The sequence below is a fragment of the Dermacentor andersoni genome, chromosome 5, assembly GCF_023375885.2.
Source record: "Dermacentor andersoni chromosome 5, qqDerAnde1_hic_scaffold, whole genome shotgun sequence".
Lineage (NCBI taxonomy): Eukaryota > Metazoa > Arthropoda > Arachnida > Ixodida > Ixodidae > Dermacentor > Dermacentor andersoni.
The window spans coordinates 193,021,584-193,045,375 of record NC_092818.1 but is presented as its reverse complement, the minus strand read 5'-3'; the positions used below and the strand labels follow the sequence as shown (position 1 = coordinate 193,045,375).

Below are 23,792 nucleotides of genomic sequence, written 5' to 3'. Positions count from 1 at the left end.
CTCTTTATCGTCCATTTTCCTTTCTTTCCTGAGGAGATGTAAGAACGGTTACAGTCTCTCGCTACTTGTCGCCAGGCAAGCTTTTCCCTCCCATTGACTGTCTTATGGCCGGGCTAGTTGGTGGTCAGCAATTAATAAAACGACTGCAGGGGAAGCTTAACAGCACAGGCCCATTCACCAAAGGAAATTCACAATGCGACCCCAGAAATGAAGCTTCGCGGCTGAGGAAATATTAATCCTTTTCAGCGAACCAAGGCAGTCTCCAGTCGATGCCTCTGAGCAGCTCTCTCTCTCTCTCTCTCTCTCTGTCTTTCTCTTTGCCCTCTTTCAAACACCTAAATCCCCCATCCCAGTACAGGGCAGCAAACCGGAAACTAGCCCCTGGTTAAACCACCCTGCCTTTCCTCCTTCACTCTCTCTCTCACCAGTACAGGCAGGCAGCAAAAGACACCGCTGCCAAACAAAAATATAGAAGTCGAAAAAAAGAAAAGAAAACAAGGAAAGATTTGGAAGAGCAACGCATTTGGTTTTGTTTTTCCTCGTTTCTTTAACAAGTTACCAGAAAAACATAACTGAAAAATTACTGGCACAATTTTTCAGCGTTTAGAACAGGTGGTGCCCAAATTTACCATTCAGAGCAATGACTTCCCCCTCAGTAATGCAAGTTGATGAACGGTAGGATATAAGCAAGGAAAAAATATTGGCGAGGGTCTTCCTCACGAAGTGAATTCTTAATGGTATTAAAGCAAATCACGAACCTTTATGAAAGCATTCTGTTTTTACTTACTGCTATTTGCGATTCACTTTGCCCTCTGAATTTTTCTTTGCTTCACTATCACCATCCTTACTATGTTCGAACATGGGTACTAAAGTGCGCAACTTAAGTGAAACTTTTACTGCGTCTACAGAAGTAAGTTTTATTCCAGCCGGCGTCCAAGTAACACTCTGTTTATTGATTTTCCAGTGTTTTCGTCTGCAACGTTGCGAAACTATTAGTTGGTTTGTTTAGTACACAAGATACTTAACACCAACTCTCGTTTTTGTAATAACATATTTACGTTTCCACATTCGCACATTAAAAAACTACAGAATTGTGAGTTGAACCTTCGCAACAGTAGTAATTGTGTAGGGATTTTCCTGCTGCATTATTATCGAATTTTGTGACAATTAAAGTAAAAGTAACCAGAAACTTAGAGCTTGCTTGTAAACATTTTTATTTCTGTTATAAAGGGCGATAACCAATTCCTTCGCGATCTTTGAAAATTTCTTGCTTTTGATAGTAATGTCTTTGTTAGCGAATATTTGTTGTTTTCCCAGAAATGTTTATTTTTCATTAGTCCTGTGGCTGGTCTAGTGTGACCTTCTTGCAATGGACCAAATACTAGCCGGAAAGGCTATTGGTCCAAATATTTCTGCTCGCATGTTTTGGACATTGTAGAGTATAGATATGATTGATAAGATTATTGATTGAATCCTGCACAGCGGAAAGTGGCCTTGATGTGGGTGGCAGCGGCTGCCGCCATCGGAATTTCCCTGTTCGGCACCGTCTTGTGGACGGGACACGAGCTGCCATCCACGGTCGCCACGGCTGTCTATGCCGCCACCACCCGGACGCTCTACTGCGGGGGCCTTGCTTGGGTCATGTACGCTTGTCTCACAGACAGAGGCGGTGAGAAACACGCCATTTCATGTATGCACGCGCCCCCAAAGAAGCTCCACAGCAGTCTCTTATAGGGAACAGAGGTTGCGAAAGAGAAAACTTTATTGTCTCTTTTCTAGCTGTGACCAACTAAACTTCCTGTCCCTCGGATACTCTTCTCGCTCACTAAATAGCGATGGCTTCAAATTTGGAAGCCTTGATGTCATGAGGCATACAATGTACGAGGGTTTATTGGACAACTATCTGCTCCTAAGCTCACGTTCTACGTAACACCTGCTGTTAAAACTTAAAAGGGTGTTCCGTGGGCGGCTCCGGCTGATACTTTCGAGGCTAATATTGAACACAAATAAAAAATAAAGTGGTTGGGAGGATAGCCGCCGAGGTTACCCAATTGGTAAAGCACCGCACGCGTAATGCGGAGGTTGTGGATTCGGATTTCACCGACGGAATGTGTGTCTTTTTCCAAACTTCCAATTTCCTTTACATTCATTGTTCGTTTATTCGAATGGTTGTGACTATAAAAATTGCGCTTCACAGATTACCTCATTAATAGTTCTCGCTCAAAAAGAAAAGCGAACGTGCTCCTGTTACTTAGTAATCTCAAAGATTGGGCTAGTTGGTTCGGCACGATTTAAAATGTAACAGTGCGACTTTGGACGATCACGACGAAACCGAAGAGCAGACAATTTGGTGCTCGCCCTTGTCTAAACACAGGTTTACGACTGACAAAAGCCGCGCTCTTACCTTTTCAATCCTGCCAATGTTAATAAAAATTTGGATTCAATTCCATTTCATTAATCTCGTACAAACAGCAAGATTATATAGCTGCGTCTGGTGCTGTTTTAGGCGAGTTGGTAACTGTAATCGATGTCGGCGCGTCTTTGCGCACAAACAGAGGAAGAAATCAAAGGTGTAACCTCGTGCGCTTGCATCATCCATGGGATGTATTCTGCGACGATCACTCCGGCGATACTGTCGTCTTCGCGTGGCGTAGTGCTCAACCAGCCAATCAGCTCATACGATTTTGCTCAACCAGCCACTCAGCGCGCGCCTGACGGAGATACTATCGCCGAGGCGACACTATTGCCGAAAGTAATATGTTCCCATATTTGCACGAAAAGCCACAGATATGAATGAGCAAGGTTCATAACGCATGAGTAATTATACAACTCAGAAAAGCTAACAGTTTGAGTTACCTAGTTGAGGTTCAAAAATGTAAGTGACAATTTTCTAGGGAAAGAATACTTCGCAATCGTGAGGAAGGACGCTTCGTGACAAAGAACGCTCGTCCCCAGCTTACATTTCTCCCACCCTAAGTGCGGTGCACTGAGCAAGGAACCTCGAGCACGAACGCTTTCCGAGAACTATTTGGAAATCTCGATACCGTCGCTGCTCTCCGTATGCGAGAGCACGAGTATTGTTTCCATTCGATAGCCTCACCTCGACTACCAACGAATCCACCCGGACCTCTTCTCATTCCTGGAATTTGGCGGTGGTAAAGGAGAGGCATGGCAACAATACTTCTCCTCTCCTTGTGATGTGGAGAACGCGCGCGGGCGAACTCTACGATGGCATGAAATTTTCGGAATAATTGATAGTTCCTCTAAGGCCCTCGCTGTCGCTCTTTCGCCGCTCAGAGGATCTCGTTTACAGGGCACATGGAATCTGCGGACTGAAACAGTCTGTAGTTCGTCGATGTCTGCGGAAGACAGCCTTGTAGGGCAGCCCACTTACAGAATTTCGCAAACTGTTCACTAGAAAACCAGGAAGCGATTGCATATCTTTGTTCGTATTTTCACTGCGCTGCTTGGAATTTCAGAGCAATGTGCACAATGAAATACGTCTGCCCTGGCTTTTCCGATGCGTGGTTATTTAGTAGACAAAAAGTTAAGACAAGTTTTTTTTTTTTTCTTGGCGTTGCCGTCGGTTATTTGCGCATGCTTCCTTGTATTAACATCAAATGCAGCTCACACTTAGTCAGGACGAGAACTCCAAACGCTGCTGCTTGCTTGCTTTGAGTTGTGTAAAAAAATTGTATGGTCTGACGTCCCGGAACTGCCCAGGAGGTTATGACTGTCGCTGTAGTGGAGGGCTAAAGGCTAATTTTGGCCGCCATGGGATTCACTGACGTGCACCGAAATCCGAGGTGTCGTTTTTCTCGCCCCCATCGAAGTGCGGCCATCGCTGCCGGGAATCGAGCCCGCGCGACCTCGTGCTCCGAAGCAGAGCCCCACAGCAGCTGGGTTACGCGGCGTGTTTGAACTCTGTTCCTGCATTTTATTGCGAGTTTTCATTTTCTTTAAATAAAAAAGAAATGCTGGCTGGTTAAGTTGTCATTTCTAGACATGCTCCCTTTCGAGGTTTCTCGAAGCTTGACACCCGTTCTACTGCCACGAATTATTCTTAAATATGCATTGTGCTGTTGGCGGAGTCATGTGTCATGTGTAATGTAACATTGAATGTTTGCCGACATTAACTACACTAGGCGTGTTCGCGAACCGGCAACTATTTCAATTATTGAAAGGTTCCACCCAACGTGGTTGCTTAGTGGCTTTGAATTTGCGCTGCAAAGCTAGAGGTCGTGGTGTCAAATCCCGGCCACGGCGGCCGCATTTCGATGGGGTCAAAATGAAAGAACGCCCGTGTACCGTGCATTGGGGGCAGGTTAAAGAATTCCAGGTGGTCAAAATTAATCCGGAGTCCCCGCTACGGCGTGCCTCATATTCAGATCGTGGCTGTGGCACGTAAAAGCCCAGAATTTAATTTTTGTTAATGTTTTCCATTATTCTGTTTGTTTCTTGTTTCTGTAAAGACCGCCCGTGATGTTTGATGCGCAGGATTCGTGACTAGTGTCCTGGCGTGGCCCGGATGGGCTCCAATCAGTAGACTTTCCTTCTGCATTTATATCATCCATGACTTTATGCTCTACTACCAGTGGATCAGTTTCCCGGGCAAAGTTCACGGCGGCTACTATTTCATGGTAAGCATGCTCAACCTTTTCCATTCCAGTTCGCGAATGAAACAATGGCGTTCTGCATCCTCTTTCTAGAGCGCAGCCCGACAATGTGAACCGGGATATTGCGTACGGGCAGAGGTCAAATTATTGTGAAAGGAAAAGGGCAGAGGAGCAGTAGAGTTGACCGAATTAGTATAGACGGCTACCGCATCACAGGAAGGGCTGACATGAGGAATAACGACACATCGAGTTCGCCACATAAATTGCTTAAAAAAAAAAAAAAAACTCTGGCGCTGCGATAGTCTAGCTACCATGGGAATTATGGGTAGTACATGGCTTTATCGGATATTCGCCTTTGTAGCTCCAGATGTTCTTGTGGCATTTCGTCACGCTTAGTCTTTCCAAATTTCCCAAGAAATCATAATTACTAAACGTATGATCGCAATAAATTTCTGTGCATATGCATAATAATTGGTAATAGTTGCATTTACAACGCAATCTATTCTTAAAGGTGATCAACGTCTCTATGTCGTTTCAAGCCCGAACGGCCAAGTTTAAGAAAATCTGTGTAGTATAGCCCGTTAGAACCATGCTGGCTGAACGGCTTATACTTGATGTATTAGTTCTGCAGAAAGCCGGAAGGTGGAGAGAAGTAATTAATTAAGGAAAATTGAGTGGATGCCTCATTTTCCCTTAATTAGGGGCTATACTTGTAGCTCCCGTAGAGATTAACGCCAGAGTTCATTATATATATATATATATATATATATATATATATATATATATATATATATATATATATATATATATATAAAACTCATGCTCCGCCCAAACATGAACGCGCCTAGTGACACTGCGCCGCAGTACACCATCCATTCAAAATGTTCCGGGTGTGATGTTTCGGGCACGCATGCAGACATGGCCATGGTGACGCGAGGCTTTTTAATCAGCATGCATCCGGTGGTTCTCATAAATGAAGTCTTTCAACTTAAGTTACCAATCCTGACGTTGCGGTTCGCCAACTCACTATAGATTTGTTCGTCCCTGATTAAGCAGGCCTTGCATGCTTAGATAACGGCTGGCTCAGGCGATAGCTCTATGTTCTATGGCTATGGATATGGAAATAGCTATAGCCATGGATGTTGAGTGCCGCCCTATTGTCTTCTGTATCCCTATGTTCACAAAGCTCTTGCTCGACTTCACCGAGGGGAGCACAACACTGACCCTCGACTGAACAACATACGACTCCTGAAGAACCTTCCTTGCAGATTCCAGCGACCAGACGTTGCTTGAGAAGCGCGCCTTCAGCCGCGTGCATTCCACAGTAGATGTAGAGCACGAGCAGCGTCAGAATTTTAGTCCAGCAATCTCCGAAAGGCGCCGCTGCAACGCACTTTCTTGAGGGGGAGTGCCGAGTAGAGTTCCGTTCTCCATTAAGGGCTCCGCCAGGGTTCTACAAGTGCACCCAGATCAGACACTGATAAACCAAAATATACGTATATAAAATCATGTTAGCACTTTTAAAATGTCGGAAGCCGCCTTGGCTCGTTCCTCACCGAGCTAGGCTGCGGTACTGACAATAACCTCCCAGCATTATGAAAGCTATATAGCCGTAGTCGTAGAACCAGCAGTCGAAGCTGCAAAACTGTTCACATCTTTAGTACAGTTCGTCATCACCGGATGAGTCGCTGTGGGAGTTCATAAAAGCACGGATGACCCTTAGTTTCGAACGTCGTTTTAGAATTTGGTGTTTGATCAGGTAAAGAAATTTCTAGCTTACGCATAACTGAATGGTTCTACAGCGACAGATTCTACACTCAAAGCCCTTCGCAATTTTAGCGAAATGACGCTCAGTGTATTGCTCCGGCCCGACTGACGTTCGTGCAAGCAGCGGAGCCGCTGGCAATGCGAAAGAGCCCCAATCTCATCCCGTCGAGAAGCCATCGCGAAGTCCCCCTTGAGCGCACTCCATATGAGAACTCCCGATGCGTTGGGGTACTTGTACCTCCAGTGATGGCTGCTGCCAGCCTTTAATAAAGTTCGCTTTCACGGCAACGGTTATAGGCGCTCGACAACGTCGACGGTAGGAGAGATCACGTGGAGCAGATGTACAACAAACGAGAAACAAAAAACACGAAAGGCTGAAGGGGAGAGCGGACAAAGTTATTAGCTGCAGCTATAGGCCAGCATACGAATAGCTGTTTCGGTAAAAGCGCAAGGAAGCGGCACGGCTTTCCGAGGGCCATGAAATTAGTAAATCAAGTCAATCAGCTTAGTCAAAGACATCCTTGTGATTCTCAATAAAATTCATTTGATTTGAAATGAACAAGCGTTTCCCCCACACTAATTATTTCCAACAATTACGTCGGTATCGAACATTTCCACACACGCATTGTAATATGGCTGAATCAGTCAGAATGTGTGATCGAAGTTGGTCAAGACTTACACAAAAAAATAAACAAGAAAAGCAAGCCATCTTAAGTACAAAAGAAAGGAGACTTTAAAGTTCTTGTTTTATTGCGATAGCAAGTCTATGGACACTTCTAGCGCATTTCCGTCATCGGCGTCTGCGTGATGTAGTATAAATGCCAAAAGATAACATCGTCGCCGCGCGCTGTATGCTGTACGTGCAAGTGAAAGTGTGCGACGCTGCGTGCAGGAAGAAAGCGCGCCGTGGGTAGATGGGCATGAAGGTCAAATTGCTCGCTGCTGCTGCCGCACTTCCTCACTCCAGCGTTTTGACAGCGAGTGTGAACGGTGTTCCAGTGAGCCGTAGTGTTCCGTATATAGTTCAAGTGCGATAACATCGCGGGCGCGCGCTGTATGCAGTAGGTGCGAGCGAAAGCTTACGAGGGTGAGCAGAGAGGCGTCGTGGCTCGACCTCGCGCGCGCGAGGGTGGAAGCGTGCCCTCTTCCATTGCGCGCAAGACAGCAGTGGGTGGGGGGCGTTCTACTCCGGTTGCGGGTGTTTATGGCGCAAGCTGAGCGCCGCCACGCAGGCCCTGTGTTGAAAGCGATCTGCGGTCGGCGCAGAGTCTACGCGCGCTTTCGCCGTTCGCGTTGAAGCGAGTCACAGCACGAAGGTCAATTCGCTCTCGCTGCTGCTGACGCTTTCTTTCTTCGCGCTAGCGTTCTGACAGCGAGTGTCCGCGGTCATATCGAGTGAGATGCTTCCATGTTTCCCCGTGCGCGCGTGACAACGTGCTTGCTAATTTAGTTAGCGAATGTTTAAAGCATTATACCTTACTTCGTATAGCTGTCTAATAATTTGCTATTGCAATCAGTGGTTCGCCTTTTGGGAGAAACTGGACTTTTCATGAAGCGGCTGCCTTAATTCCTGCATTCTGTAGGCTCTAAGCAACAAAAGAAAAGAAAGAAAAAGAAACAGTGGATTTTAAAGATTTAGAAACAAACAAACAAAAGGGAGCTGGCTCAATATGTTCATACAAGATGGAACTGTCTCAAACGGTAACGACACCGGAGTGGAGGAAGAGCTCAGGCGAAGCGCAGTTTTGCTCTCGAAAGCCGTTCTCTTTCAGATGACCGTGGTGGCTGGGAACTGCGTCGGCTCATTCGTGATGGCCTTCGCGCTGCACGCATTCTTCGAGAGGCCTCTCATCCTGATGGCCACCGTGCTGGAAGAGCGCTGCCTGCCATGGCGGAGGTCCACCGCCTCCGACGGGCGGGCCGCCTCTGCGCAGGAGGACGGCGTCGTCACCCCACGCAGGGTCACCACCGTCAGAGGTCGAAACGACCGCACTAAGCGCCTCTGAAGAAACGCACGCCAAAGGATGCTACGCCGTAGCAGCCTTATGTACAGTCATGCGCCTGTCGAACTGCCCAGGAAGCAAATGGATGCAGCGCCGCTATCCGGACTTCTTTGTTCACCAACCAGGGCGCCACGGTTTAGGGAATTGTAGGACGTCTAACATATTTACGTAAGCCTCTGTACGTCCGAAAAAAAAAAACGTGACGGTCGCCCAACAGGTATTTAAAATAAAACAAATTGAAGGACCGGGCAGGACTGGAAAACTTTATTGTGGTGCTGCCGGACGCGCTTTGCGCGTAGCAGGCGTCTCCCACGTAGGGACCGACAGGGCGTATGCCTGGCGGCCGCTTCGCGGGCCTGCTGGGCGGCCCATTGCAGGTAGGCGAGAAGTGAGCTTCTGAGGGATTCGCGCTTGAAGTATACCTTATGTAACACACCGAGACTAAGAGGCACAGTGTGTCGTCACTCGAACTTCTTTGTCCTCTTTTTCTGTCTAGCTCCTGTCAACAGAATTGAAGTAGTGGTCTTTTATTTAGAAAAAAAAAGATGTGATATGAATGGGTGGGGCTAAAACCCTGGTTTAGGTGTCGTCTCCAGACCCAGGCATAAAATATTAAAAGACAAAAATATGAAAATAGTGGTTGCATCTGGTTAACAACAATTCCTTTGGCGCCGTTTTTTTTTTTCAACTGCTCACTTCAATATGCTTTGTTCTCCTTAAAAAAAAAAAATCCGCCCATAAGCTTTCCATGGCTTACATCACGTACTTTTTATTTGTATTTCACTTCCTTCTTCAGTTTAATAATTTACCTTCTATATACTATAACTGTTTTCTGTTGTCATTTTCTGTCTCGGTGCGTATTAAGGCTTCGATGTACGAGTGATTAATCCGCTCTTTCTCGAACCACATTTTGTCTTGCAGTACCCTGTACGCTAAAGTAAACAAGTAAAGTTGAAATAAACGAGTTTTCCCCTTAACAGTGAAAATAACTTGTCTCCCACTTTATCCACCTTGACATGTTTTCAAGGTTTTCTTCCTCATGTCAGAAAAAAGAAAGAGACTTTCCTTTATGTGAAAACTATTTTACTTCTTTTTGTGACGGAGGCTCGTTCTCTGCAAAAAGATAGACAAAAACGTGAGTGCACCAAAAGCGCAGGTGAAGCTTTTGCTATGTTCTACGGGGCATTTTTACGTATGCAACCAGATGACTAGTTAAGCACACTCACTCTAACTTATTCTCCACGCACTTTTAGAAAGTTTCTTTATTGCTGCAGTGCGTTCGCTCACTTTACCTCATCATTATTTATTTGTTGAAGAATAGAAAGTTTGAGCAAAGCCAGCGACAACGTTCAAACCTATACAGCTTTGTAAATAAATAAATAAATAAATAAATAAATAAATAAATAAGGGGATGCAGCGCGAGAGATTTCGATGGCAGCAACTGCATCCCTATTTCTGGCGCTTTCGAATATTTGTTTCTTATTTGATTAAGTTCAACTACAATATCTTAATAATCCCTTTCGCACCAGTGATTCCGCGCTATGTTTTTACAAATGGCGCGGGAGATATTTTTTTCCCAGCACCCAGTCGTATCTTGAGAACAATGAGAAATTCATTTACCTAGGTTTTATCCCAATCATATTCACCACACAAACCAGCAGGTATCCTATGTGGCGACATAGCCAGGGAGATTCTAATGCAGATTGAACGGCTCCTTTCAAGCAGATGATAAACAGTAGCAAATTGCACTGCAATACGATTCGTTTTTAGTACTGCCCTGCAACTGCCACTTTTTTCCAGTTGCTGCATCTTGCTATGGCACTCGCACTTGTGCGAGTCAAAGGCGTTCAGTTCCATCCATGTTCTCCTTAAGCGAAGATAACGTAACATGGAGGAGCAACCACCGTGATGCCCGTGGGAATATCGTTCAATGCGCCGCGGAAAGTTCCAATCTGTCAGTATTAAATGATGGATCTGTCACATTTATGCGTGGATACCGATATACAAGTCGCATAGGCGTAGCACTGTGCTCTAATCTTGTTACCGATGCATGGTGCTGTGCCTGATTAAGAAATTTCGGGGCCCGGGGCTGACTGCATCATTGGCGCCTTAATGACGACGATGATGATAATGACTATTGGTTTAACACGCCGAATTTTTTGAAGCCCAGATGTTTCGTTCGCTGATTAGTGATAAAATAACATCATCTTTATGGGTTCGGGAAACTAAACTCGTGGCGGGATTTCTAGTATTATTTATCTGACGTGCACGTCGGTATGTTTGAAGCGCCAGTCCATCACAAACATAGAGTTTCTCGCTACATTACCCAGAGGGAAATCTGGCGCTGCTGCGCTGTGGTATGCATGGAAATGCCGGGATATTGTGACTTCGGATTGGCATCGTTCTCGTAGAGACAGGACACCTTGAAGACGCGCTTGGCAAGTACCGTTCCGTCGGTCACAATGATTCATTTTCTAGTAGAACAGCACGTGAAAAGCTGTTTTAACTTTATTATTACGCGAAAACATGTTTTGTTTAACTATGAGAACTTGTTATTGTGTGTACGACTACATGTTACGTAAAAAGTATCAGCGGGCCGCTAAAGTTGGAGGACAGACGACAAGGTTCGCGCTCGCTTTGAAACAGTTGGTCGCCTGTTCTTGCTTTTCTTCGCTTGGCCATGCATTGCAGGTGAGCAAAGATGCAATATGCGTGAACTCAAACATTTTATGAAGATTTTACTTTGAGAACGTGTTATTTGTGTAGCCACATCCACGTTTCAGACGAAGCCTCTTACAACACCAGCCAACATGAGCCTCGCAGACACATATACCGTCATTCCCATGACGGCACGGTGCCGCCTTAAGAAACTCCCATAGAGGGTGGCGCCAGATTTCCCTCTAGGTGTTATAGTGAGAAACTCTATGATCACAAATTCACAATTAGCCGAAGTGCCGCATCGGCACGCAGCATGGACAAAAAACCAGAAGAGCATATTCTTCAAAACAAGAAAAATTTTATTACGCGCTCGAACTTCAGGTTATAAACGCATAAAATTCAACAAAACGTATGTACGATTGTACATGCGTACAATACGATGTACGTGTGTATAACGTGGGCAGCAAACATGGTCAGCAACTTTTTTTTTTTTCGAATGGTCGAGTGGGGCCTCTGAAAATTAGGGGCCCGGGGCTGCAGCCCACATAGCTCTCACCTTAATCCGGCACGGGCCTCGTTGACAAGAGACTCAGAAACACACGGAAGCGATCACTTCCCAATTTTTTTTTTATCACATCCACGATTAAAATGTACTGCGAAACGAAGATACATGGATATAACAAACTACCAGATCTTTCATCAACCTTTGTTCAGTCGATTGGATATGAAGCTTGACAAACACTGACAAAGATTGACAAAGTTTGACAAATTGTGAAGCTGGCCCGCGATTTCTTAACGATGCCTTTTACGATGCTAATGCCTTTCGGCGCTTTTCACGTTCGTGAAGGGTCAAGGGACGTCGAACGAGGCAACTCACGAACACGAAAAGCGCCAAGAGGTATTACCATGGGGAAAATGCACTGCTACAATATTGCGGCCCAGATGTAGAGAAACTCATATCAGTAATATAAGAAACAATGGAGCGAGAGAGAGAGAGAGAGAGAGAGAGAGAGAGAGGGAGAACAAGGACAGAAAAGGCACGGAGATCAACCGGATGAAGAAACAATGAAAATGTGTACGAAACAAGTGCACATTCCTGATGAGCACACATCTGTTGATGGAGAATATGAACACTTGCGAGCTGCAAGAAGAAGAGTAGAAAGAGCTTATCACCGGTGCGGAAATATGGAGGCGTAAAGGAATTCGCAGCAAATTCATCCAGCCATGCGGACACGACTACAAAAATTAAGGGAGAAAAGATGGCGTGAATTTTGCGATACTTTGTCTCCCCTAACGCCAGTTCCTCGAATATGGATGACTATTCGTGCATTAAGCGGCCCTGTTGTTCAAACAAAGCAATTTCGTGGTCTCGCAATAGCCAAGGATACTTCAGAATTAGTGTTTGCGGAGGAATTCTGTAATGTTATAACTAGAAGAAGCGTACCTATTGCTTGTGCTGAGTGTCAATATTCAGTTGAAATGGCAAAATAAAAGGCTCTTGCGTGTGTTCAATGTACAATTAGACTACGAATTTTCTATGATTCGGCTGAAATGCGCGCTTGCGTCTTGAAAGACAATGACTGCTGCTGGGCCAGATTTCATTACTTACTGTATGTTGCAAAACATGAAACCTAATAGTAGATTGGCGCTTTTGAAGTTACTCAATGGCTTAAGAAAAAAGTAGTGTGTCCCTGACTGTTGGAAAACAGCACGCGTGATATCTGTATGCTTGCTTGCTTGCTCGCCTCCGAAAGTGACTCACACCCACTATGGGGGATTGGCCAAGAATCAAGTGATTTAAGAAAAAGATTAACCGAGTCTGAAAAGACTCACTATTGGGAAATTTTGAATGCATAATGGAATGAAGTGGGATACATTTCAAGAATTTAACAAGGAAATCGTCCTGGTTTAATTATAGACCCCAGAACAGCTGCACCAACATCCCTATGTCCTAGAGAACCCAAAGATGGAATATCAGGAATTGTTATATTCAATCCAGCACTAGGAAATTTTTCTTGTTTTCTTACTGCGAAAAAACGGCGGCATGACAGGAAGTGTTCTATTGTTTCAACTTCACCACAGCATGACCATAAGGAAGCGGAGGCCAGATCGATTCAGATAATAGTTTAATGCAGGTAATAGAAATCGGAATTTCGTCAACAGGACTCCCACTTTTCTGTTCCAAGGTAATGGGAAGTGTCGGTAATCAGTTAAATTTGTTAACGATAGGTTCCGAAAATCATGCATAATTGCCCGTCTCCCGAACCTAGCAGAAGTTGTGAAAGCAGATACAGGAAGGATCGAGAGAATTGAACCACTAATGGCAGCTCTCGCCAAGCTGTCTGCTAATTCAATGATAAATAATACTCTATGACCGGGAACCCACACCAATCTAATCACTGTTAAGTGAGAGGATATTAAACGATGAAAGGTACATGAAATATGTGAGCCACTGTTTGCAGAGAGAGCTGAAGATAAAGAATCCGTTATTATTATAACTTCCGAGATCAATAAGTTGACTTTTTGTAGAGCCAACGGAACCCCCAGAAACTCAGCTATAAATACTGCTATGTAGTCAGGAAGTCTTAAAGAGAAGGACCAGTCAAAATGGGAAGAAAAAATTCCAATTATGGATTTTTATTCTGTTTACGATGCATCTGTCGCTACGACAGCGTTTATTTTTAGGTCCAATAAGTGATTTTGTAATAGCCGATTTAATATTCAAGCCTGCTAAAACTTCTCTTTCTCTTCAGTCTTTTCGTCCTGTGAGTCTGACTAGCTGTTTATGCAAGGTCATGGATAAAATGATTGACACTAGGCTACAATGGTGGTGTGAGCAAACAGAAGCACTTCCGGATCACATGATGACAGGATTTCGAAGGTGGCGATGCACCGTGGATGCAATTTTGAATATCGTTACCGATGTTGAACATGAACGAGTTAGGGGGAATGTCACAATAGCGGTTTTTTTTTAGACAATAAACGTGCCTTCGACACACTCTACCATGCTCATATATTGTGCGGAATACTAGAAATGGGAGTCTCTGGAAGGGTGCTACGGTGGATATCCAACTTCTTGAATGCCAGATAAATATTTATTCAAACAAGCGAAGGAAGAAGTTCCTCTCATAATCATATTCAAGGATTCCCACAATGCGGTGTCTAAAGTCTGTTTCTCTTTGTGTGATGGGAGATTCAACGCGGAGACCTTCACCTGCACTGCACTACTCTATACGTGTGGAAAATGTTTGTATTGGGCCTCTGGCTCATGTGCCCGCCTTGTTCAACCAACATTTCATGAAGGCCTCAACATTGTGGAAAAATTCTCAAATGATAGAGGAATCTAGCTGTCTTACAATAACACGGTGTTGCTGCCTTACAGCAGAGGATATCTCAAGGACTTTCAGCTTTGCCTTGAGGGACAAACTTTACACATAGTAAAAGAACACAAATTTTGGGGGGTTACACTACACAGGAAAATTTATTGAAATTCTCACAATAAAGCCCTCAAAGAACGAATAAACTGAATAATAAATGTTCTTCCCCACGCAGCAGGCACGACATGGGGAGGGTCGGTTTCATCCTTACTAAAGGAAGGAAGGAAGGAAAAAGTGGAGAAGGAAAGGCAGGGAGGTTAACCAGTTTAGCTTAACCGGTTTGCTACCCTACACATGGGAGAGGGATGGGGGCGATGAAAGATGGGGAAGGGGGAGAGAGAGAGAACACATAGCACAACACACACACATCGTTCGTTAGAGACCATCAATCTGGCATGGTACGTGATATCACTGTCACAGCCGCTTGTCCAATCCCGTCTCTTTCAAAAACCGAAGTAGTCCCTTCGTCGCCCTCAGCTGGGATGTCGTCTGTCGGCGGCATGTGAAAATCGTTTCGAGGGACAATGGTCTAGTGTCAAGGTGCGCTAGAACGGATGCCAGGGACTGTCGCTGAACATTATATTCAGGACAGTCGCACAGAATGTGTTCCAGCATCTCCTCGCAAAGACAGGCATTGCAGAGAGCGTTGTCGGCGATTCCATGCGGAATGAGTAAGATTTCGTGAAAGCCACCCCTAACCATAAGCGATAAAGAAGAGTCGCCTCTCTTCGGCGGAGTCCAGTTGGCATATAGAGGTGCATCAAAGAGGGCAGGTGGTATTGACCGTTGCTCTGGTTGGTCTGGCTGTTTGGTGTGCACCATAGTGAGAGCGTGATCTCCTGTGCAAGCACTCGAAGTCTGCTAGCTGCGTCGGATCGTGAAAGCGGTATGGCCTCTTCTTGTGTGTCTTCAAGAGCTGCCCGAGCGGCATTATCGGCGTCTTCGGTTCCAGTGACGCCGCAGTGACTTAGCAGCCACTGAAACGTCACGTGGTGTCCTTTCACCTGTGATGTATGGAGTAAGCATCTAATATCGAATACGAGCTGTTCGAATGGCCCGCGACGCAGAGCTGATAGTACAGATTGTAGGGCTGCCTTTGAGTCGCTGAAGATTGACCATTGTCGAGGTGGCTCCCGATTGACGAAACGAAGTGCAGCGCGAAGAGCAGCTAGTTCAGCAGCTGTCGATTTTGTTGGGTGGTCAGTTCTAAAGCTGAGGGTAATAGCTTTTGCTGGGGGGGGGGGGGGGGGGGGGGACAACAACCACAGCACCGAACGAGCACTGGATGTTTGTGGAACCATCAGTATAAATGTGTTCACTGTCCGCGTACCTCTCGTGCAGAAGAAGCAGAGACAGTTGTTTCAGCACAGGCGACGACAGTTCAGACTTGTTCCCGATTCCTGGTACACTGAGATGGACTGTGGGGCTCATAAGACACCAAGGGGGTATCGATGGTTTAGATGCAGCGGTGAAGCCCGAGGGAAGTTTGTCGTTGTACTTGATGATAGTTTTAGAGAATGATGATTGGTGCCTGCCTGAAGGTAGTGCTGCAAGGTGGTGATAGGGGGAACGTGCAAAATGTCTGATGTGCGTTCTCAGGGCTTCCACCGCAATGTGAGTTTACATTGGATGGTCCCAAGCAATCGCAAGAGTTGCCTCTGTTGACGTGCATCTGGGCAAACCCAGGCAGACTCTGAGTGCTTGAGCTTGTGCTGCCTGCAGAACACTAATATTTGTCTTGCAGGTGTTGTTCAGTACAGGTAGACTATATCTTAAAAAACCGAGAAGGAGAGCTCTGTGGAGTTTAAGCATTGCGTCTACTGGCATTCCCCACGTCTTTCCTGCCAAGTATTTAAATAACTGGGAAGTTGCTGTCAGGCGCCGTTTCATGTAGGCCACGTGCGGGCTCCAACAGAGGTCTTGGTCAATAATTACGCCAAGGAATCTGTGGGTTCGGACATAGGAAATGGTCCGCCCATTGATTGAGATGACATAAGGCGTCATCGGTTTGCGAGTAAATGCTACTAGTGCGCATTTTTCTGGTGATATGCTGAGACCCTGTTTACACAAGTAGTTCGCTGTCAAGGTGGCCGCTCTTAGAAGTCGCGCACGTATCTGAGGACGCGTGACTGTCGAAGTCCAGACACAGATGTCGTCAGCGTATATTGAAATTTTGATGGTAGTTGGCAAGTATTCAGAAAGTCCAACAAGAGCGAGGTTGAATAGCGTCGGGCTGAGAGCACCGCCTTGAGACGCCCCTGCTGGTATAGCGCCGCGTAGTTGGGCCATCGTCAGTTAACACATAGAATGATCTTGCAGATAGGTAACTTGCAATCCACAAAGAAACTCGACCACCTAGGCCAACCGTTGCAAGAGCGTCGATAATGGCCTAATGTAATACGTTATCGTATGCCTCTTTCACATCTAAAAATAAAGCTGCAGATAAACGCTTACGGGACCTTTCGTGCTGGACATATGAAACGAGATCAACTACATTTTCGATGGAAGAGCGGTCACGTCGGAAACCAGCCATGGAAATCGGATAAATCTTGTAGTATTCAAGGTACCATTCCAGGCGGCCAAGGATCATCCGTTCTATTATCTTCCTACACAGCTGGCCAACGCTATTGGGCGGTAAGAGGTGAGCTCTACCGGAGATTTGCCCTGCTTCAAGATTGGCACCAGGCGGCTCACTTTACATTCGTCAGGAACATTTCCCTCCTGCCATGAGGAGTTGTAAAGGCTCAACAATTCTATCAATGCGAACTCTCCGAGATAGCACAAGGCCCGGTATGATATACCATCTGGACCCGGAGATGATGAGCGCCTGCAGAGAGCTAGTGCCGCTTCGAGCTCCTCCATTGTAAAAGGAAGGTCCATGCGGCAATCACGGGAATGGGGGACGTCAGCTCGGGCTGGAGGATCTGGACGAGTCGCTTGGTCTGCGATCCGCGCACAAAAGTCTTCTGCAACATCGATGTCTTGCCGCCCTTGGCAAAGCGCTAGCGCCTTGAATGGAAAACGCCGTTCCGGAAGGCAACGGAGACCTTGCACCGTTTTCCAAATGTGAGACAGTGGCTTGCGGGGGTCGAGTGTCTGGCAAAACGTTGCCCAACGTTCCGACGCTACTCTATCCATACGACGCTGAATCTTCTTTTGCACCCTCCTGGCTGCCCTAAGGTCATGGATTGATTTTGTACGCCGATATCGACGTTCCGCCCGGCGACGAAGCGCTAGAAGTCGCTCTAATTCTATGTCGAAGTGATTTCGCGTGAAAGAGATCGTCATCATGCGAGTGGCGTTTTGCATCGTAATTTTAATCGTTTGCTCTAACCCAGAGGGTAGGGCCTCGCGGCGGGCATCTTCCGTCTCAGATTTGAAGTTGGCGCATTGAATCGTCCGAATGGTATTCCGTGGGCCTGATCTAGACGACAAGCCTTTGATGTTCAGATAGGCGGGAATGTGGTCACTCCCATGTGTCTCAATGTCGGGAAACCACTTCACACATCTGGCGAGAGAGTTGGAGACGAAAGCAAGGTCGAGGCAGCTGCCGTATGTCACGCGTCGAAGAAAGGTGGGGCTACCATCGTTCAGGAGAGTAAGGCCATAGTTGTGGGAGATGCTTGCTAATCTTCGTCCTCTTGAGTTTGTGCTTGTACTTCCCCATGCTGGATGGTGTGCATTGAAATCTCCTATGATGACCCATGGGGCGGGACAAACACTCAAGATATCCGCAAATCTTTTGGCATCGAGATTGCTGGAAGGTGATATATACACGCCTATGAGAGTAAACAAGAGTTTGTTCTTTTTAACTATGACGCGTATATATTGACTGTCGTCGTGGGCCGCAATTAGTTGCAAAACATAAGTGAGTTCACGACGAACAAAAACGACAATTTTGCTGCATGCACCATTTGTTGATGACATGATAAATTCGTATCCTGACAGTCTTATCGGTTTCTACATGTTGGGCTCACAAATGACGATGAGCGGAAACACATTGGTGTACACAAACTGACGAAAATCTTAAATTCGTGATTTTAGCCCTCTGGCGTTCCACTGGATGACGGACGCTGCCTTGACTTCTTTCCGGAAGGATGGGGTATGGGTAGCCATCTTTCTAGTTGAGGGATGCAAGCACTGGGCTTAAGGCGTCCAGCACTTTAAGTGCGCTTCGAGCAGACGGTGTCGCCATGTTCACTAAAAGCGCTCGAATGGCCTCCATGAGAGAACGTATATCACCGAGATGACTTGACGATCTGTTTTAGGTGAATCATCAATGGCCGGAGAAGCCTCCGGTGGGGCCGCGACCTTCTGAGGTTCCTTAGCAAGGGAGCGGCTCGGTAGCGTAGGCCATTCCTCTAAAGAAAGAGTCTTGTCTGATTCCCTCGTGGAAGTTGTGGGCCCTTTCGCGGCGCGACTAAGTGGTACCGTAGTGGAGCGTGTACTATCGCTTCGCGCATGCGCCTTCTTCGAAGACGTACGATGGTGACGACATCGACGCCGACGCCGGACTACTTCGGTTGCCTCCCTGTGGGCCGAATTGTCTCTGGCCATTTGCTTGAGAACCACGCGCTTCCTCTTGATGCGGGGACAGTCTTTCGACGAGGGCGCGTGAGGGCCGCTACAGTTGGCCACTTCAGGACCGTGGCACCGCAGGTCTGTTCTGCATGAGGTTCAACGCAACGGGGACACAGTAGCGAGTTGGGACACACGCCCTTGGCGTGTCCTTGCCTGAAACACTGATGGCATTGAGGCGGCTTCTGGATGAATGGTCGAACCGGATGTCGGAAATGTCCGACTTTAACGTGGGATGGTATGCAATCCCCCTTGAAAATAACTTTTACGCAGCGCGTATTCCCAAGGCGGCGCACTTGCGTAATGATCGTGTCTTCGTATGCCGGCTTGATGAGGCTAGGTAAGTCATCATTGGTAATGGCAATGTCAATGTCGTAAATCCCACCGACTATGGATGTGTCGTCGATCGGGATAAAGGGGAGCATTTTGATTCCGTCTAGCTCTGCGATTTGTTTAAGTTTTCCAAGCGCACTCGCGTTGTACACGTCTATGGCGAGTATATTCTTGCGTGGATTTATTCTTATGTCTTTAATTTGATCCGGCACCGCACATTCCAGAAAAATGGATAGGGCTTGCCTGTTCAGCAATCGTAGGTTGCTTGACGGTTCTTGCGGCATAAAGATGATGACGTGTGGCCAGCGCGCAGGCCTTGACTTCACAGTCGTTGTGCTCGCAGGAGTTGACGGCGCTGTGTTGACGATTTTTCTCCTCGCCTTCTTACTCCGGACGGGTATGAAGCCGTCGTCGGATGAGTCGTTTTCCGACATAGAGTACAGCTCGGTGTCTTCGGTGTCATTGGGGAGCCAACTCGCTTCCTTGCGGTTGACGGCCGTGATGACTTCTGGCCAGGCGGGCCTCTGGCATGCTCCGCGTCCATGGCCGCAAGACGGGGAGGCGAGGCACCTCGAAAGGCGAAGATTTTACCAAAAATTCACAGAGCACAGAAACAAGTGTTCTGCCAAGAAGACACTTCGTCGTCTTCCTCATCCTTACTAAAAGTACATAATGCAGTAGTAGTGCATCCTTACTAAAAGTACATAATGCACTTATAAAGCAAAAGATAGCATATTCTTCACCTGTTCTGTATGAAACCTCCCGTTCATCTGAAGGGAGACCCCAACGATGAACAGCTAGGAGCCTTATAATACGCTTAGGTGTTCCTCGAGCAACCTGAAGTTCCTTAATAATTGCAGAGGCACGTCATCCTCCGTTTCCTATTACGAGGACGGTTGAAACCTTCCGACACTACTTTCGCGTTTCAGCGCAGCACAAAAGGCACCCACTAGCAATTGCATTTATAGAGACAGGGCGAGTATTAGTATGGTGATTCAGGAGCACAAAAATCTACTACTACATCGCGGATTTTGGAACTCAGTAATCTCCTACACACTATGGCTACTCGTCGCCCCGAAAACAGAACTTTCCATTGAAGGAATTATTCGCTAACGAGACATGTTTATGCTAGCAGCAAAACAACTAGCGTTATACCAGATATACTATCGATGCCCGGGTTATATTCAAGCGTACACAGATGGTTCTTGCCAAAATAATTATTATACAGCCGCCTTCGTCATTCAAGAATGGAACTGCATGCAGACGTTTAGACTGTCTCACATAACATCATAAACTGCATCTGAGCTTCTTGCAATGTGGTCTTTTTTACTATACATAAATTAACTGCAAAAAAAAAAATCAGAGCCATTCAACTTTGTGAAGGTGGATAACCAGCGGACCTGTATATATGGTGATAAATGTGTAGATAATCAATATGTTGATTGAAAATAAAAGACACATACCACAATGAATTTCGTTTCCGCGATATTTTTTGTTGTTGTTTTATTAAAGTGCAAGCTCAATGCTGTTTTTTTATTTTGAACCTTCAATTGTTTGCTTTTCTGGATTTATTATTTGGTCACCAAGGTGACTATATATCGCTTTATGATCGCTATGATATACGGTCAATGGCTCTGTGGCGACACTGGAAAGGGTCTTGGCCAATGTGAGGCCTTTACGCTGCAGCGATGGCGTGTCTTGGGCACACTGATGTTTGTGTAACATTGAATGCCGAACCTTTCCAAGAGAAACACACGAACCACTTTCCGTCTGGCCGAGACACGTCTATGTTGAAATCATCCACAATAACGGAGTCCAAATCATCCACAATATGGGAACGGAGTCGGTGGGGTGATCCAGACAAAGGTGCATACGCTTCGCGTTTGCGGCGCGGCCCTCGTCTGTATTACCTGCCGCCTGCCGTCGCCGCGCACATTCTCGCTTCTGTTCGCGACGGTGTTCTTTCTTAGGCGCTCTGTTCTTCCGCAGTCCTCACCGCACGCGTCCTACCATTGCACGGGTGGAAGGGAACTGAGATAACGTTACGTGGTTTGCCTATAGATCCCGTGACATCAAACCGGAATTCATACTAAACAGTGTCTATACCGGTTTTACTTTCTTATTACTATATTTTTTATCACAATACGTTTTAACACTTCTCGCGATTAAGCGCAGCTGAGGCATATCCGGCGATGCGCTTTTGCTTTATGCTTTAGTTCTTCTAGCTCTTCTCGCGGGTACGTGGCAAGAGCTAGAAGAACTAAAGCATAAAGCACGGCCACGGCGGTGGTGGCGGACGGCGACGGGAATCTGATCACATGTGCGACGGCAAAGGCAGCCGGCACAGCGGAGGCCGAAGAAATTGCCGTGGCGCTGGCGGCAGTAGAAGGATATAGGACAGGCAGGCCTCTAAACATCTTAACAGACTCGAAGGAAGCGTGCAGAAATTACATGAGGGCCAGGATTAGCAAAGCCGCCCTCAGAATTCTTGGCGGAGCCAACTTCGCCGAGAGGAACGTTACGCACAAGTTAATCTGGATTCCGGCCCACGCAGGCATAGAGGGTAACGAAAGGGCAGACAGCCTAGCTCGAGAGACCACGTTCCGAGCAGAGCAGTCGCACGCCCCGGAGTATCACCCACACGCTTGTGAAGGAGGATACACAGAAATCTTAAACTTACACAGAGGGACGAGAGCCAAATATCCCCCACCGCACAAAGCTCTAACGAAGGAGGAAGCAACGAGTTGGCGCAGATTGCAGACAAACTCCTTCCGAAATTTATACATCCTAAACAAAATGTACCCAACACAATACAGAGACACCTGCCCATGGTGCGGGGCCACACCCACACTCTATCATGTCACATGGGAATGCAAACACAATCAATCACTCCACCAACACAATAACCCGAGTGCGGAGCAATGGGAGAGTCGGCTTACGAGCTGCGAGCTCACGGCCCAAAGGGCCTTAGTGCAGCAGGCTAGTGAGGTAGCTAGGCTCAGTGGAGCCCTAGAATAGGGGCCCACCCTTGCCGGAAGAGGCTCCAAGTCGCCGGCGCCCAAGAAGACGACGGAGACCTCGAGACGCTAAATCCTTGAAAGAACCAAATAAAGTTTCTCTCTCTCTCTCTCTCTCTCTCTCTCTTCTAGCTCTGGGGTGGCCGCCATTTTGTTTGCCTGCGCACACAAACCACATTAACCTCGCGTATAACAGCTAAGCTGTAAAAGGCAAACAATCCGTCATCCTTTGTGACTCGTAGGTAGCTTTGTCACCACAAAGTGGCGCATCGGCAATTGGCAAAACATGGCGTTAGTTTACAAGACACTTAAGGAACTCACAAAAGCAAGTGAACAGTGTCGTACAATAATGTTCCTATGGCTACCTGTTCACTGCAAAAATCCCTGGGAATGTTGCAGCAGACAAGGCAGCTGGACAAGCGCATGTTAATAACGCCGCATATCGTCTCTCTCATAACAAGGCGAATTGCGGTACGTACTAAGACAGATCTCAACCCGTGGTTGCAAAGCAACACAGTTTAATCAGAATTCGAAATCTTCAGATTTATTTCACATTGCCCCTTCGCTTCAATTCAAGGTCCCGTCCACATTGCATACAAACAGAGCCTTTGAAACGCTCGTTCACCGACTGCGGTTCGGTACCGCGTACACAGAACACCTTCTACGAAAAATTTCGAGCTGATATTCCGGAATGCACTTGTGGCCACGCGGATGAGGATGTACAGCATCTTCTGCAAGAATGTCCGCGACATGACACACATAGAAGATGTTTAGCATGTGATTTAGCGGCATTAAACAGCAGGCCCTTCAGCCTCGGGAAATTCTTAGGCCCTTGGCCAACATGTTCATTGCACAGACGAGCATTACTGGCCCGCCAATGATTTCTAGAAGCGAGCAATATTCTCGGCAACTACTGAGTAGAGTGCTTGTCTGTGATAAGCTCACTCTATGGGATCTTTTTTACCCGACTCAATTCAGTGCCTGGATTCATGTGCCTGCCTTTGAATCTACTCTGTGCTTTCTCATGTGTCCTGATTTTAGTGTAGTTATGTGACCGGACTTTTTGTTTACATTAGTGCGCCTGTGACTGGACTTTGCGTTATTGTGATTTCGAGTTGCATTTTAGTTTTATCTCTTTCCATTCCTTGTAATGCTTCCACTTATGAACATATATATTGTATCATGCCCCCCCCCCCCCTCACACAACACTCCTGCTGGAGCCTGTGAGGATTTTGAATAAATAAATAAATAAATAAATAAATAAATAAATAAATAAATAAATGATGCGTTTAAGCTCTTTTTTGTTTTTCATATCTCTATGTGAACAGGGGTAGCCGGCGCCAATGAAAGGCGACATCTCCTAAGTACTATATATTAACAAAAGAAAAAAAATGTGACGCCCACTTTACCCGCTCAAAAATGTATCCCGAATTCCGGATTTGT

At 46.4% G+C, this 23,792-nt stretch overlaps 2 protein-coding genes across 5 annotated transcripts in view; one reads left to right on the top strand and one right to left on the bottom strand.

The window, feature by feature from the left end:
• Positions 1-23,792, bottom strand: part of Dgk (diacyl glycerol kinase 1) — a 563,049-nt gene that overhangs the window by 229,917 nt on the left and 309,340 nt on the right. The gene's annotated exons all lie outside the window — the stretch shown is intronic.
• Positions 1,340-8,631, top strand: LOC126531775 (nose resistant to fluoxetine protein 6-like). Its single transcript, XM_050179497.3, has 3 exons — positions 1,340-1,669; positions 4,498-4,640; positions 8,156-8,631. Exons 1-3 carry the CDS (start codon positions 1,498-1,500, stop codon positions 8,387-8,389), a joined length of 549 nt encoding a protein of 182 aa, XP_050035454.2. The 5' UTR covers positions 1,340-1,497; the 3' UTR covers positions 8,390-8,631.

Bases quoted from the DNA above. Each gene is read 5' to 3' on its own strand.
- LOC126531775 (XM_050179497.3), top strand. From the start codon at position 1,498: ATGTGGGTGGCAGCGGCTGCCGCCATCGGAATTTCCCTGTTCGGCACC. The intron at 1,670-4,497 runs GTGAGAAACACG...TTTGATGCGCAG, and splicing joins TTGTCTCACAGACAGAGGCG to GATTCGTGACTAGTGTCCTG. The intron at 4,641-8,155 runs GTAAGCATGCTC...GTTCTCTTTCAG, and splicing joins ACGGCGGCTACTATTTCATG to ATGACCGTGGTGGCTGGGAA.